The 15,449-nt window shown below is 44.3% G+C and overlaps 1 protein-coding gene and 1 long non-coding RNA gene across 6 annotated transcripts in view; one reads left to right on the forward strand and one right to left on the reverse strand.

Annotated features, from left to right (window-relative positions):
• Positions 1-2,076, forward strand: part of LOC142748951 (uncharacterized) — a 106,172-nt gene extending 104,096 nt beyond the window's left edge. The window contains exon 3 of one of the 2 annotated variants that reach the window (XR_012882339.1): positions 1,992-2,076. This is a non-coding gene — a long non-coding RNA (uncharacterized LOC142748951). The remainder of the gene's footprint in view (positions 1-1,991) is intronic. The other variant, XR_012882340.1, reaches the window with a different exon arrangement.
• Positions 1-15,449, reverse strand: part of LOC142748949 (gamma-aminobutyric acid receptor subunit pi-like) — a 628,889-nt gene that overhangs the window by 362,835 nt on the left and 250,605 nt on the right. For all 4 annotated transcript variants that reach the window (XM_075856382.1, XM_075856380.1, XM_075856381.1 and 1 more), the window contains one exon: positions 62-129. In XM_075856382.1, coding sequence (XP_075712497.1) covers positions 62-129 — 68 coding nt within the window. The remainder of the gene's footprint in view (positions 1-61; positions 130-15,449) is intronic.

A 15,449-nucleotide genomic window follows, 5' to 3' on the forward strand; every position in this document is an offset into this window, starting at 1 on the left:
AACTTGTTTTTTAGGTCACCATTTAGTTGGATCACTAACCAGTTGGATCAACATTGCTTACCATGTTGTCTTCTGAAATAGAAGCAATGCTTGCAATTTCCAGTGTCACTGTGATTTCAATCGGCTTTTCTAAAGAGAACATAAACATTGTTAATGATTGTTGGTGACTCAGCTTACAGTACATCACCCATAATAATAAAAAAAATCAATCAACTTTAATATATTTATGTTGAATTAAAGAGGTATTATGGTTTTACAAATTAAATTTAATTGTGTGTATAATAAAACGTTATACAATTTTACAATATCCTTTCTGTATCAATACCTCATCGTTTTCAAGATGTCTGCTAGCAGACTTCAGTGAGAAAAACTCTCCAAAATTAAACTTGAGGCCAAAGTCTCCTTCTTTATCTTAATCAAGCTATATTTTTTCACAAGTGTTACAAGCTCCCCTCTGCCAGCTTTTACAAGTGGTCCGGGCAGTGGTCTTTGATTTTTCCACTCTCGGGTGCAGAAAAGTGAAAGTAATCAGACATAGCATTCTCAATCCCTAGCTTATGTATTCACAGTATAACCAAATAGTGCTATAACGGGTAAAGAATTTGGCAACAAGCCAATAGCAATCTAAGCAACTGCCGTGTTATTTGTCCAAAAAATAATGCTTGCCAATGTTTGCCATTCGCTGACCCCAAAGCTCCTCAGCCACTATAATGGGGAAAAGCTCAAGAAAGGTACAATTCTTTGTCTAGTGAAACTTAGACCATGCAGTCTGCCAGGGTGCCTACAAATGTTGCACCATAACTAACACTCCCCTGTCCATGAACAAGTGCAAATTAATGTTAGACACCTCAGGATCCTGATGTCCCCTATTTTCTTCAGAGTAGCTTGTTCCCATCTTTCTAAATACTGTGATACACATATAGGTAACATTTTCCTATTTTCCATTTTTCAATAATATTTTTAAATTAACACTTGTGCAGCAATAGTCGGGCCAATTCTCTCTTTTTCTTTCTTAATGCAATCTATTAGTTAACGATGAACTATCAATCAAAGCCTTTTCTATTTCCAAATTGATGTAGTTATTACTTTCTATCACTTAATCACACACTGGTATCATTAAACTGGCTGTGTTACACATTCTGATGCCTCACAAAGCCACACAAATCATTTTTGGCACTGATAGTTTATTGAGAGATACCCTTGGATTTTAAAGAGGTATTTCAAGCCAGAATGTGATGAGTGTCTGAACACTGGGGGGCCGAACCCCTGCTCCTTCTTACAGCAACCCCCCGCAATGAGAAGGAGCTTGAATAGAGCAGAGGACGAGCATCACCTATAAGTGTCATTAAACTGGCTATGTTACACATTCTGATGCAGGACAAAGTCATACTTCCATATGCTTTTGGCAAGTTTTTGGAAGCATACCCTTAGATTTTGTTCCTCCAAATAAAACCGCAAAAGGCCTTGTCTATGATCTTAATATCCTCTATTTTTAAGGGGTATTCTGGTTACAGCAAATAAAGGTTCTTCATTATTTAGTGAAAAGTCATACAGTTTTCCAATATACTGTACTTTCTGTATTGATACCTTAAGAAAATCTGTCACATATTTATGCTGCTCTATCTGAGGGCAGCATAAAGAAGTGACAGATACCCTGTAATTTATTAGTTAATATGCTGTCGTTTCTGAGTATTTAGTAGTTATAGTTGCGGACCCATGCACACGACCGTAGTGTTTGCCGTCCTTGAACGGCCCGGGAGCCCGGACCGCAGAAAGAACGGGCATGTCTTATTACGGCCCGGTTCTGCGGTCCGGGCTCATTGAAAACAATGGCGGCGGCCATGTGCATGTCCCGCGATCTGCGGGCGGCCTGCAGCTGACAGTCCGCAGCAGGCCGACCCGAAAATCACGGCCGTGCACACGGCTACGGTCGTGTGCATGAGGCCTAACACATGTGTTACTAATCGTTTTTCTTGTGTGTTTTCTTACAGGTTCGGTCCTTGGACTACGTCGGATTCCAGGACTACTTCGATGACGGCTTTTTTATTATTATTAATAAAATGGTTAATGAGGGCTGTGTGGGTTTTTTTTTATTTCAATAAAATATTTTTTCTATGTCTTTGTGTTTTTTTTTAAACTATATTACTACCGCCTTAGTAATGGCCGCCGGCTGATTGACAGCGTCCATTGCTAAGGCGGGGCTTAGTGTTAGCCGGTGCAGAGGCGAACACTAACCCCCTTTATTACCCCGGTACCCACCGCCACCAGGGATGCTGGGAAGAGCCGGGTACGATCCAGTACCTGACCATCTGTAGTGATGGTCGGCCACTGGGGTGGCCGCAGGCTGGTATTATCAGGAGGGGAAAGGCCAAAAACAGTGGCCCTTCCCACCCTGGTAATGCTAGGCTGAAATAAAAAAACACAACCCTCATTAACCATTTTATTGAGAATAAAAAAAACGCGGTCATTGAAGTCCTCGAATCCGAAGTCCAACAACCGAACCTGTAAAAAAAACACAAACACACAAAAATAATCAGTAACACATAAAGAAGCAAAATTATTATTCTTACCTATCCTGGGTCCAGCGCTGGAGACGCAATGTCAGCGAGCTGAGCCCTGTATCTAATCCAATCATGTGTGATACTGTCTGCTGGGCCCTGTATCTAATCGTATCATGTGTGATACTGTCTGCTGGGCCCTGTATCTAATCCTATCATGTGTGATACTGTCTGCTGAGCTGTGTATCTAATCCAATCATGTGTGATACTGTCTGCTGGGCCCTGTATCTAATCATATCTTGTGTGATACTGTCTGCTGAGCCACTGTATCTAATCCTATCATGTGTGGTACTGTCTGCTGAGCCACGGTATCTAATCCTATCATGTGTGGTACTGTCTGCTGAGCTGCTGTATCTAATCCTATCATGTGTGATACTGTCTGTTGAGCCGCTGTATCTAATCCTATCATGTGTGATACTGTCTGCTGGGCCACTGTATCTAATCCTATCTTGTGTGATACTGCCTTCTGAGCCACTGTATCTAATCCTATCCATAGTTTATAGGGTCGTAGTGCTATAGATATGCTATGCTGTCTCATATACACACTTATTTTTGGGCGGACACATATGTATTGGGGCTATTTCCCCTGACATTTTAAGCCCTGAGGGTATGTTCACACGACAGCATCCATTATTGCTGAAATTACGGTGCTGTTTTCAGGAGAAAACAGCACCGTAATTTCAGCCGTAATGGCATGTGCAGGCGTCTTTCGCTGCGTCCATTACGGACGTAATTGGAGCTGTTTTTCTATGGACTCCATGGAAAACGGCTCCATTTACGTCTGAAGAAGTGACAGGCACTTCTTTGACGCGGGCGTCTTTTTGACAGCGGCGCGTAAAAAAAATGACCGTCGGCACAGAACATCGTAAGACCCATTCAAATGAATTCACAGATGTTTGCCAACGCTTTTGAGCCGCATTTTCGGACGTAATTCAATGCTAAAACGCCCGAATTACGTCCGTAAATAGTGTGTGCGAACCCAGCCTTAGTGACGCCGCGGCTGCTAGTGCTGCATTGTTGGGTCACTTAGGAGACCCAGCGATGCAGCTGAAAGCTGCGAACCGTCGGCCATGAGAAGTTTGCGGGGGGGGGGGGCCCAGTAAGAGAGTTTTCATGTAGCGAATGTCCTTTGCGTGATACTCACTGTATGTCCTAGTTTGGTGCATTTTCAAGCACCTAATCACCCATTGAAGTGATTGGGTGCGTGAAAGCCACAGACGGCACACACACGACATCTGTGTGCTGTCCGTGTTTCACGCATCAATTACATTGAAAAACAAAGTGCTTGTAAGGGCATGAAAAACATGCCACACGCAAAGCACACTGATGCAAAACACAACGCACACGACCAGATTTACACACGCTTTTTACTCGCGGAAATCTGTCATGCTCGTGTGAATGTAGCCTTAGATACAGGGCCCCAGCAGTAAGTATCCTTATACTAAACCTCAGGGGCAAATTTGGCATTTCTATAAATGTAGCAAAGTTATGTCTCGGGGCTCTAATTAAGGACACCTGTAGAGCGTTCCCCACACAATGCCCTTTGTATATAGTGTCACAATCCCCCCTGTATAGTTCCACACCCAGCCCCCCTGCCATACATACCCCTTAGAGACAGTGCTACGCAGTCCCTTGTAGGTAGTCCCACATACCCTCCCTGTCTCAGCAGACAGTATCATACATGATAGGCTTAGACACATGGCCCAGCAGACAGTATCACACATGATAGACTTAGATACAATGCCCCATCAGTCAGTATCACACATAATAGACTTAGGTACAGGGCCCCAGCAGTAAGTATCCTTGCACTAACATATGTCCACCACCCAAAAAAATGTGTGTGCGTGTATGTATATGTGTGTATATGTATGTGTGTGTATATATATATATATATATATATATATATATATGAGAGAGCATATCTATAGCACTCTGACCCTATAGCTATGGATAGGATTAAATACAGTGGCTCAACCAGTGGCGGATTATCATATGGGCGATTCGGGCGGCCGCAGGGGGCCCATGGCAGCCCGAACCGCACATCGACATGTAAACCTATTCAGCGCGCTAGCGCTGCTAACTTCCGAAGATGGGGAGGAGCCATAGACTTTCTACGGCTCGGGTTTTAACTTGCTGCCCGCGCGATCGGGAAGCTGAATGTCGGGTCTCCGGCAGTAAGTGACTGCCGGGGACCCTGAGGAGAAGATAGAAGCAGCTTTAGCTGCTTCTGTCTTCTCTGATATATTTTTACACAGCGCTCAATGAACGCTGTTTAAAGGAATAGAGACAGCAGCAGCGGCGCTGTCTCTATTCCTCCCGGTGATCATGTGACTGGTCACATGATCGCCGGGTGCCATTAGTGGCAGGCTGCTGCTGGGTCTTACTAGACCCAGCACAGCCCTATTAGTGACAATCGTCACTATGAGAGGGCTGATTTCCCCAGTTACAGTGGAAAAACATGGTGTAAAAGAAAGAAAAAAAATATATAAAGTTCCCCAAAGGTCTTCTTTGACCTTTGGGGGACAGACCATAGTAATAAAAAAATAATAAAGTAAAGTGCAAAAAAAAAATTTAATAATAAATACACAGAAAATACCCACCCCAAAAAAAAACGTTCCCCCCGCCCATCATTGTTGTAACGCTAGTGCTGACCCAATTACCCTAATATAGACATGTAATATATAAAAATTTACGGTAGACAATGACGATCACAAATAAAAGGTCTATTTTAGGGTAAAACTATGTTATTACCAAAAAAAATAGCTGAAACGTAAAAAAAGCTTATTTTTTTACTATTATATTCAAACTTTATGAATAAAAGTTCTAAAATAGCAAAAAAGGTGTGTATAAAAACGATAAAAAACTAAACCTGCATTGTCTACGGAAAAAACGTCGCAAAAATCACGTCGGTTTTATTTTTTTTTAATAAAAATGTGTGTTTGGTGCAACTTTGTAATTACGTTTTATTAAAAAATATTTTCGCTTTTTGAGATACAGCTGCTTTGTATCCTGTATCCGTCAGGTCAGCAGGACTGACGGGATCAGTGAAACGGGCCCTGCACTAAATTATAATCTTAGATATGATAGATTTGAGGTGGATCCTGCGTGTCACTGATCCTGTCAGTCCTGCTGACCTGACGGATACAGGATACAAAGCAGCCGTATCTCAAAAAGTAAAAATCTTTTTTAATAAAATCAATCAATCACACTGATACACACACATACTATATATATATATATATATATATATAATTATAATATAAAGTTTTTAAATGCGTACATAACCTTGTGCCACTATATACAAGGGGGAGCGCTGTGAGGCACTATATACAAGGCGGAGCGCTGTATGGCACTATATACAAGAGTGAGCGCTGTGAGGTACTATATACAAGGGGGAGCGCTGTGTGGCACTATATACAAGGGTGAGCGCTGTGTGGCACTATTTACAAGGGGGAGCGCTGTGTGGCACTATATACAAGGGGGAGCGCTGTATGGCACTATATACAAGGGGGAGCGCTGTGAGGTACTATATACAAGGGGGAGCGCTGTGTGGCACTATATACAAGGGGGAGCGCTGTGTGGCACTATTTACAAGGGGGAGCGCTGTGTGGCACTATTTACAAGGGGGAGCGCTGTGTGGCACTATATACAAGGGGGGGCTGTGTAGTGCTATCCACAGTGGTATGTGTGTGGCGCTCTTTATAGGGGGGGGCTTTTTGGTGCTATTTACAAGAGGGGGAGGGCTGTGTGGCGCTCTCTACAGGGGGGGGGCTGTATGGCACTATCTATAGGGGGCTGTGTGTAACGCTCCCTACGAGGGGGATGTGTGATATATAGAGGGGGCTGTGTATGGCGATATCTATGGGGGTGTGTAATATCTACAGGGGCTGTGTGTATGTGGCGTTTTACAGTGTGTGGTATTATATTCAGGTTCGCAGTGTTTGGTGCTATTATATTTAGGGGTACAGTATGTGGCACCATAATAACTTTATTTTCGTTTATAGGTGTGGAAATGTTGGAAAAGTGAGGAGACGTCTGAGTGGCAAATTCTGCAGAAATGAGTCATGGCCGGGAGAAGTCGTCATGAGCGCTGGACCGGATGGAGAAGAAAAGAGGAAAAAAAAATACTAGAATCTGAGACGTCGTCACCTGTGAGTCACTAGATTTATAGAGAATCTGTCACCACTCCTGACATGTTTATTATAGGAAATCCTTGTATTTCACAAAAAGTCTTTCTGCAGTCCAGGACTGATAGACAATTCCCCTTGTCAGGAGGTTGTGTCCCTGCACAGTGTGATACTGTCAGTATGTAGGGACACCGCGCTGTGACAAGGGAAATCGTAACACTGTTAATGCTTGCCCAAAAAGGTAGTGTTAAAAATAGTTACGACGCGGCAGGAAGGGGGGCCCAAGTTTGGATAACAGCCCAGGGCCCATGGTCTACTTAATCCGCCACTGGGCTCAACAGACAGTATCACACATGATAGGCTTATAGGCTTAGATATAGGGCCCTGTGTAGGGTATTACTGTACCCGGGAGAAGCCACATAAGAGTGGCATGCTACAGTACTGGATTGTATATTTATGTCTGTGCTTTGATGGCAAACTGCATTAAGTTGCCATTAACTGCATTGTGCTGTTGCAGTGGCAGCCTATTCTTGGTACTGAAATGATCAATTTACTGTCAAAAAAGCTTAGAAACATAGCACTCAGGGGCGTAACCAGGAAACACAGGGCCCAATAACAAACTTTTGACTCGGCCCCCCACCCCTGGATGCCACAACCAGTCCGGCCTTGTAGAAAATGCCCCCCTGTAAATAGTGCCATGCAGCCCCCTCCTGTAGATAGTGCTATACAGGCCCCCTGTAGACAGTGCTATGCAGCGCCCCCTGTAGACAGTGCTATACAGCCCCCCCTGTAGACAGTGTTATGCAGCCCCCCCTGTAGACAGTGCTATACAGCGCCCCCTGTAGACAGGGCTATACAACCTCCCCATACAGTGCTATCCAGCCCTCCCTGTAGACAGTGCTATACTTTCAAGTGTCACAAAGAGGGACAATCGATGTGGCACGGAGCAACATTTTTTTTCTTTTAAGCCATGCCTCTAATCCCACCCAATCACACCCGGTTCAGCCCACTCAGTATCATGCTCCCATAGTGCCCCACACACAGTATAATACCCCCATAGCTGCCACCATACCGTATAAATGCCTCCATACAGTATAATGCCCACACAGATGCCCCATACAGTATAATATGTTTGGCCCACAGATAACTAAGGTCAATAGCCAGCTTTACTAAAAGAACTAAAATTATTGTTAAAATTAGGTAAATTAAAATGCTAAAAATTAGCCATTTCTATTAAAAAAAAACACATTCACACAACCAGCTAAATAGCATTAAAAAAACAAAAAAGTTGCGCACATTAGAGCAGATTCATAGGGTCATTAAACATCCTGCATGACATGGACCCATTTTGCATGCGTGCAATGCGTTTATGCGATAATTTGTCAATATCACACAAAATGTAGGTGTCATTAGCAAACAAATTACAACCTGTACCCATTTTTGGTCTACTCTCCCCTGTTACTATCAGCTCTTATGCCTTCCCTTAAAAATTCTGTATACATCTGCTTAGTACCTATGTGGCAATGAACGTTTGCAGCCCCCTGAAGTGGAATTAGGAGATGGTGTATATCAATGTTGCCTCCTTTTCATAAAAATGTGGCAGTTATAGATGATCAAATTTTCAGAAAATCGTTCTGTGCCTGATTCAATCGAATTGGCTGTCCAATTGTATTCGGTCTGAATAAACTTGCTGGGAAACGTAAGTTCCCCCGATTGTTCTGTCCGACTCACTGATGGCTTCTTATTAACTTTAAACATTTCTATCAGGGCCCCAGCGTTAGTTACTTGGAGAAAAGAACGGATCCTTCAACTAGGGCCCGTTCCTTCCTCCGAAGTAAATAATGCTGGGGTCCTGAGAGGGCTTCGAGGAAGATGCAGCATGAAAGCAGAAGCTCCGTGTGGAGAGAGCCCACCCACCAGACAGGTCGTTCTCTACACAGCCTTCTCTACACAGACCCTGCAAGACTAGTGAGTTCCTCCTTCACATCCCTCCTGACACTTGTAGAAAATAAAGTGTATTGCTGTTTTTTCGTTCACCTCACTTTTTTTTGCTACAATTTTCATAATTGCGGCAAAAATGGCGCAGGTTTTGCCGCTATTTAAAATTTTTGGGCAAAACTGCCTCCTTTTTACCACAACTACAAAAACTGCATTAAAAAATGGTACAAAACATGAAAAAAAAAACAGTGCTTTTAGGCTTTATTCCCACAGTGCAGTCAAATCATGTTCTTGCTGCGATTTTGCAAAAATCCCTAAGGCCACTTCAGACGTGGTGGATTTGTCTCCTATTTTCGATGCGGATTGCACACTGAAAATCTAATACAAATTACAGTACAACTTATGTGAATGTGGTTTTCAAAACCTCATGCACATGCAGCAAAAAAAAATCTGCATGGGCTTTAGGGCATTCTGCTGATTGTTAAATAATCCGCATGCCTATTATGTTGCAAAATTGCCACGCATTTCACCCTTTATAATGTGCAATGTTTAATACTTTTGTGTCAAAAAAGACAAAAGTATATAACATATGATACCTTTATTGGCTAACCATAAAAGTTCTATATGCGAGCTTTCAGAGCACAGAGGCTCCTTCTTCAGGCAGTTAACAAATGAATGTCTTAGAAAAAAGCACAGCATTTAAATGTTACACAAAGACAATTAGTACATGAGGTGATACATCATTAAGATAAGCCGGGGCAATAAAACGGAGGTTATAGGGGTGATGACTTAGGAGTTAAGGCATCTGGAGTCAGTCTGATGGGGGATGTGACGTGTGTCCATGTAGTGGCTCATAAATCTAGATGTTAGATTGAGGCCTTGTGTCAATGACTGGAATTTTATCATCATCTTGAATTCCCAAATTTTTCTCTCTCTGTTGTTTTTTAAATGACCCTTCAGTAATAGGACCTTTAAATCTGCCAAACTGTGATCCGGTCCAGAGAAGTATTTTCCCACCGGTGTATCCACCTCCTGTTTTATTGTATGTCTGTGAAGATTCATCCTGGTTTGTAGTTTTTGTATGGTTTCCCCAATGTAGATTCCTTTATTGATGCACGTTGTACACAGGATCATGTACACTACATTGGAGGATGTACAGGAGAACATGCCCATGATTTTATAGTCCTGCTGCGTGTTTGGTATGTGGATGGTGTTTGATGACAAGATGTTGGTACAGGTCTTGCATTTTCTACTGTTGCAAGTAGAGATGAGCGAACCGGGACAACCGAACCCGGTTTCGGTCCGAACTTCAGGAAAAGTTCGGTTCGCAGCGAATCCGAACTTTACCGGGTTCGGCCGAACCCGTTTTGACCGAACCCGGCTACATTTTGGCGCCTGCCACATGTTACATCTAAAATGGAGGATTACAGAAGATCACCTGACATCAGGCTACCCCATAATGCCTTGCAAACGGCTCTCCCAGCCAATCGGGAGGCAGCATAGGGGCGGGCTCAAGCCTGCAATAAAAGTCTATGCACGGAGCTCAGCGGCCATTTTACAGACAGGAGCTGTAGGGATAGCATCTCTGTGCAGTAAGGGAAAGCTTTAGGAATCTAAAAGGCAGGAATTCAGAAATCGAAGGGGCTCATCCACTACTCACTACTCAGCCAGTGTGTGAATACGCTTTTATAAGGGGCTCATCCCCATTGCATCCAACTTGCAATACAGGCAGCCTTTGTAGTAGTGGTAGTAGTAGTACTACAAGGCCCAGCATTCCCTGAGTGCACTGCCGCGAGGCTGATTGAAATTCTCATTCATTGCAATTTGCCAAGCCAGTGTCCGTGTGTGAATACGCTTTTAAAAGGGGCTCATCCCTGGCCGTTATTAACAGGAATAACAATCCAACTTGCCATACAGGCAGCCTAGTAGTACTACAAGGCCCAGCATTCCCTGAGTGCACTGCAGCGAGGCTGATTGAAATTCTCATTCATTGCCATTTGCCAAGCCAGTGTCCGTGTGTGAATACGCTTTTAAAAGGGGCTCATCCCTGGCCGTTATTAACAGGAATAACAATCCAACTTGCCATACAGGAAGCCTAGAAGTACTACAAGGCCCAGCATTCCCTGAGTGCACTGCCGCGAAGCTGATTGAAATTCTCATTCATTGCCATTTGCCAAGCCAGTGTCCGTGTGTGAATACGCTTTTAAAAGGGGCTCATCCCTGGCCGTTATTAACAGGAATAACAATCCAACTTGCCATACAGGCAGCCTAGTAGTACTACAAGGCCCAGCATTCCCTGAGTGCACTGCAGCGAGGCTGATTGAAATTCTCATTCATTGCCATTTGCCAAGCCAGTGTCCGTGTGTGAATACGCTTTTAAAAGGGGCTCATCCCTGGCCGTTATTAACAGGAATAACAATCCAACTTGCCATACAGGCAGCCTAGTAGTACTACAAGGCCCAGCATTCCCTGAGTGCACTGCAGCGAGGCTGATTGAAATTCTCATTCATTGCCATTTGCCAAGCCAGTGTCCGTGTGTGAATACGCTTTTAAAAGGGGCTCATCCCTGGCCGTTATTAACAGGATAACAATCCAACTTGCCATACAGTCATCTCTGTCTAAGTGTCATACTGTCAAAGTGTCCTGGCAGTTATACATGGCAGTTGGACAGGGTCAGTGACAGGTAAGCTGCATTACCAAACCAGACAAACTAGCCCACGCTCTCAATATTAGATTTCTAACGATCTGTAAACAAACATGTTTGCCACCGCTCTCATCATTATAGCTGCTCTTGGTTTTCAATCCTATCGCCCATTTAAGACTTGCCCAAACACAGTCCGCATCAGTCCTTCTATCCTGGCCTCACCCATGTACAGCTCCCATTCACTATTCACTTTCCTCAGTCAACTTAACCCATCTCATCCCACTGCCCAACATAAAACACGCTCTCATAAATCACAGAACCATCTGCTGTCACTCTCCATTCTCCTGCTATTAGCTGCAGGGGACATCTCTCCCAACCCTGGCCCTCCCTTTTCTTCTGCCAAGCTCAACCACTTACCTGCCACACATAGAAACCCTGCAAATCTTCTTGCCATTCCTTGTATGTCTTCTCCTGTCTCTTTTAACTGTGCTCTCTGGAACTCTCGGTCCGTGTGCAACAAACTCACCTTTATTCATGACTTATTCCTTTCTAACTCTCTCAACCTTCTGGCTCTTACAGAAACATGGCTACACCTGTCTGACACTGCTTCCCCTGCTGCTCTATCTTATGGTGGTCTCCAGTTCTCTCATGCCCCCAGACCTGAGAACAGGCAGGGTGGAGGAGTAGGTATACTTCTTTCCCCACACTGCACTTTCCAGGTCATTCCCCCGGTCCCCTCACTCACATTTCCCTCTTTTGAAGTCCACACCCTCAGACTCTTTCACCCTTTTCCCCTCCGAGTGGCAGTTGTCTACCGCCCACCGGGCTCACCCCGCCAATTCCTGGATCATTTTGCTGCCTGGCTTCCACAATTTCTATCATCTGAAACACCCACTCTCATCATGGGTGACTTCAACATCCCCATTGATAACCCAATCTCCTCATCTGCCTCCCAGTTTCTATCTTTAACCTCGTCCCTCGGTCTGTCACAACTTACTAACTCTCCTACACATGAAGACGGGCATTCACTTGACCTGGTCTTCTTCCGGCTCTGCTCAGTTTCTGACTTTATTAACTCTCCTCTCCCACTTTCTGACCACAATCTTCTCTGCTTTACTATCAAATATTCTCTGCCTCCTCAGGTCATCCCTACGTATCAGACATACAGAAATCTACATGCCATTAACACTGTGAAACTCATAGACAGTCTACAGTCCTCATTGTCCCCTATCTCTTCCCTCTCCTGTCCCAATCTGGCTGCCAAACTTTATAATAACACTCTCAAAAATGCATTGGATGAAGCAGCCCCCACTACACTCCGAACCACCCGACAAAGACGACGACAACCCTGGCACACGCCTCAATCCCGCTTTCTTCAGCGGTGCTTGAGATGTGCCGAACGACTGTGGAGAAAATCGCATTTGGATGCAGATTTCCTCCATTACAAATTTATGCTCAAAACTTACAATTCTGCCCTTCACCGCTTCAAACAAGTCTACTTCACTTCTCTCATCTCCACACTATCTAATAATCCAAAACGCCTCTTTGATACTTTTCACTCCCTCCTTAGTCCTAAAGTTCAGACGCCAATCACAGATCTCAGTGCTGAAGACCTGGCCAATTATTTTAAAGTTAAAATTGACAACATCCGGCATGATATTCTCTCCCAGTCCCCTAGTAACATCGATCCCCTTCCCCCCCGCACTCCCTCTTCTTCACTCTCAGCATTTGACCCAATAACTGAAGAAGAAGTCTCGAGGCTCCTCTCTTCTTCTCGTCCTACTACCTGCCCTAGTGATCCTGTCCCCTCACACCTCCTCCAGTCCCTCTCCCCAGCTGTCACTAGTCACCTCACTAAAATATTTAACCTCTCTCTTTCCTCTGGTATCTTTCCCTCCGCTTTTAAACATGCCATTATAAACCCATTATTGAAAAAACCAACACTTGACCCATCCAGCGCTGCCAACTACCGACCAGTCTCTAATCTGCCCTTCATCTCCAAACTCCTGGAACGCTTGGTCTACTCTCGCCTTATCCGCTATCTCTCTGCTAACTCCATTCTTGACCCCTTACAATCTGGTTTCCGCACTCTACACTCCACAGAAACTGCCCTTACTAAAGTCTCAAATGATCTCTTGGCGGCTAAATCGGACGGTAAATCCTCTCTCCTGATTCTTTTGGATCTCTCTGCAGCCTTTGACACTGTAGACCACAAACTCCTACTTAACATGCTCCACTCTATTGGCCTCAAGGACGCGTCTCTCTCTTGGTTTTCCTCCTATCTCTCTGACCGCTCATTCAGTGTGTCATTTGCTGGTTCCACCTCTTCTCCTCTTCCCCTTGATATCGGGGTTCCTCAGGGATCAGTCCTAGGTCCGCTCCTCTTTTCTCTCTACACAGCTCCTATTGGACAAACCATCAGCAGATTTGGCTTCCAGTACCATCTCTACGCTGATGACACCCAATTATATACCTCTTCCCGTGACATCACCCCTGCTCTAATACAGAACACCAGTGATTGTCTGTCCGCTGTCTCTAACATCATGTCCTCTCTCTATCTGAAACTGAATCTTTCTAAAACTGAGCTCCTTGTGTTCCCACCATCTACTAACCTCCCTAAACCTGATGTCTCCATCTCTGTGTGTGGCACTATCATAACTCCTAAGCAGCACGCCCGCTGTCTCGGGGTTATTTTTGACTCAGATCTTTCCTTTACTCCTCACATACAATCACTTTCACGCTCCTGTCATTTTCACCTCAAAAACATCTCCAGAATCCGCTCTTTTCTTACGGAGGAAACTGCCAAAACTCTCATTGTTGCTCTGATTCACTCTCGTCTTGACTACTGTAACTCATTACTAGTCGGTCTTCCCCTCACTAAACTCTCCCCTCTCCAATCTATCCTCAATGCAGCAGCCAGGCTCATCTTTATGACCAACCGCTACACCAACGCCTCTAATCTGTGCCAGTCACTGCACTGGTTGCCCATCCCCTTCCGAATAAAATTCAAACTTATTACTCTCACCCACAAAGCTCTCCACAGTGCTGCACCTCTTTACATCTCCTCCCTCATCTCTGTCTACCACCCTACTCGGACTCTACGTTCTGCCAACGACCTTAGATTAAAATCCTCCATAATCCGAACCTCCCACTACCGTCTCCAGGATTTCTCTCGTGCTGCACCCGTCCTCTGGAATGTGCTACCCCGGACAATCAGATTAATTCCCAATATCCACAGTTTTAAACGTGCCCTGAAAAAACATCTATTTAGACAGGCCTATAACATTCCCTAATCTGACTCCTTTCCATGGCCCTCCTTCTAGATTAGTCATCAGAATAAGATTCCCTCACACTCCTTCTCTTCATGTCCGTCATACACGGATACTGGCTGGTGACCGGCTCATGCAGCTTTATGTTACCACCGCATGTGTATAAAAATGGCCGGACTATTGTACAGAACAAACACTGTTACACTTTGTGTCTCCCTTATGTCCTCATAGATTGTAAGCTCTTGCGAGCAGGGTCCTCACTCCCCAGGTTTGAATTGTAAATGAACTTTGTCACTATGTAATGTCTGATATTGTTTGTTTCATGTTCCCTCTAAATTGTAAAGTGCTGCGTAATATGTTGGCGCTATATAAATAAAGATTATTATTATTATTATTATTATTATTATAGTAGTACTACAAGGCCCAGCATTCCCTGAGTGCACTGCAGCGAGGCTGATTGAAATTCTCATTCATTGCCATTTGCCAAGCCAGTGTCCGTGTGTGAATACGCTTTTAAAAGGGGCTCATCCCTGGCAGTTATTAACAGGATAACAATCCAACTTGCCATACAGGCAGCCTAGTAGTACTACAAGGCCCAGCATTCCCTGAGTGCACTGCAGCGAGGCTGATTGAAATTCTCATTCATTGCCATTTGCCAAGCCAGTGTCCGTGTGTGAATACGCTTTTAAAAGGGGCTCATCCCTGGCCGTTATTAACAGGAATAACAATCCAACTTGCCATACAGGCAGCCTAGTAGTACTATAAGGCCCAGCATTCCCTGAGTGCACTGCAGCGAGGCTGATTGAAATTCTCATTCATTGCCATTTGCCAAGCCAGTGTCCGTGTGTGAATACGCTTTTAAAAGGGGCTCATCCCTGGCCGTTATTAACAGGAATAACAATCCAACTTGCCA

Source organism: Rhinoderma darwinii, chromosome 3 (assembly GCF_050947455.1).
Source record: "Rhinoderma darwinii isolate aRhiDar2 chromosome 3, aRhiDar2.hap1, whole genome shotgun sequence".
Lineage (NCBI taxonomy): Eukaryota > Metazoa > Chordata > Amphibia > Anura > Rhinodermatidae > Rhinoderma > Rhinoderma darwinii.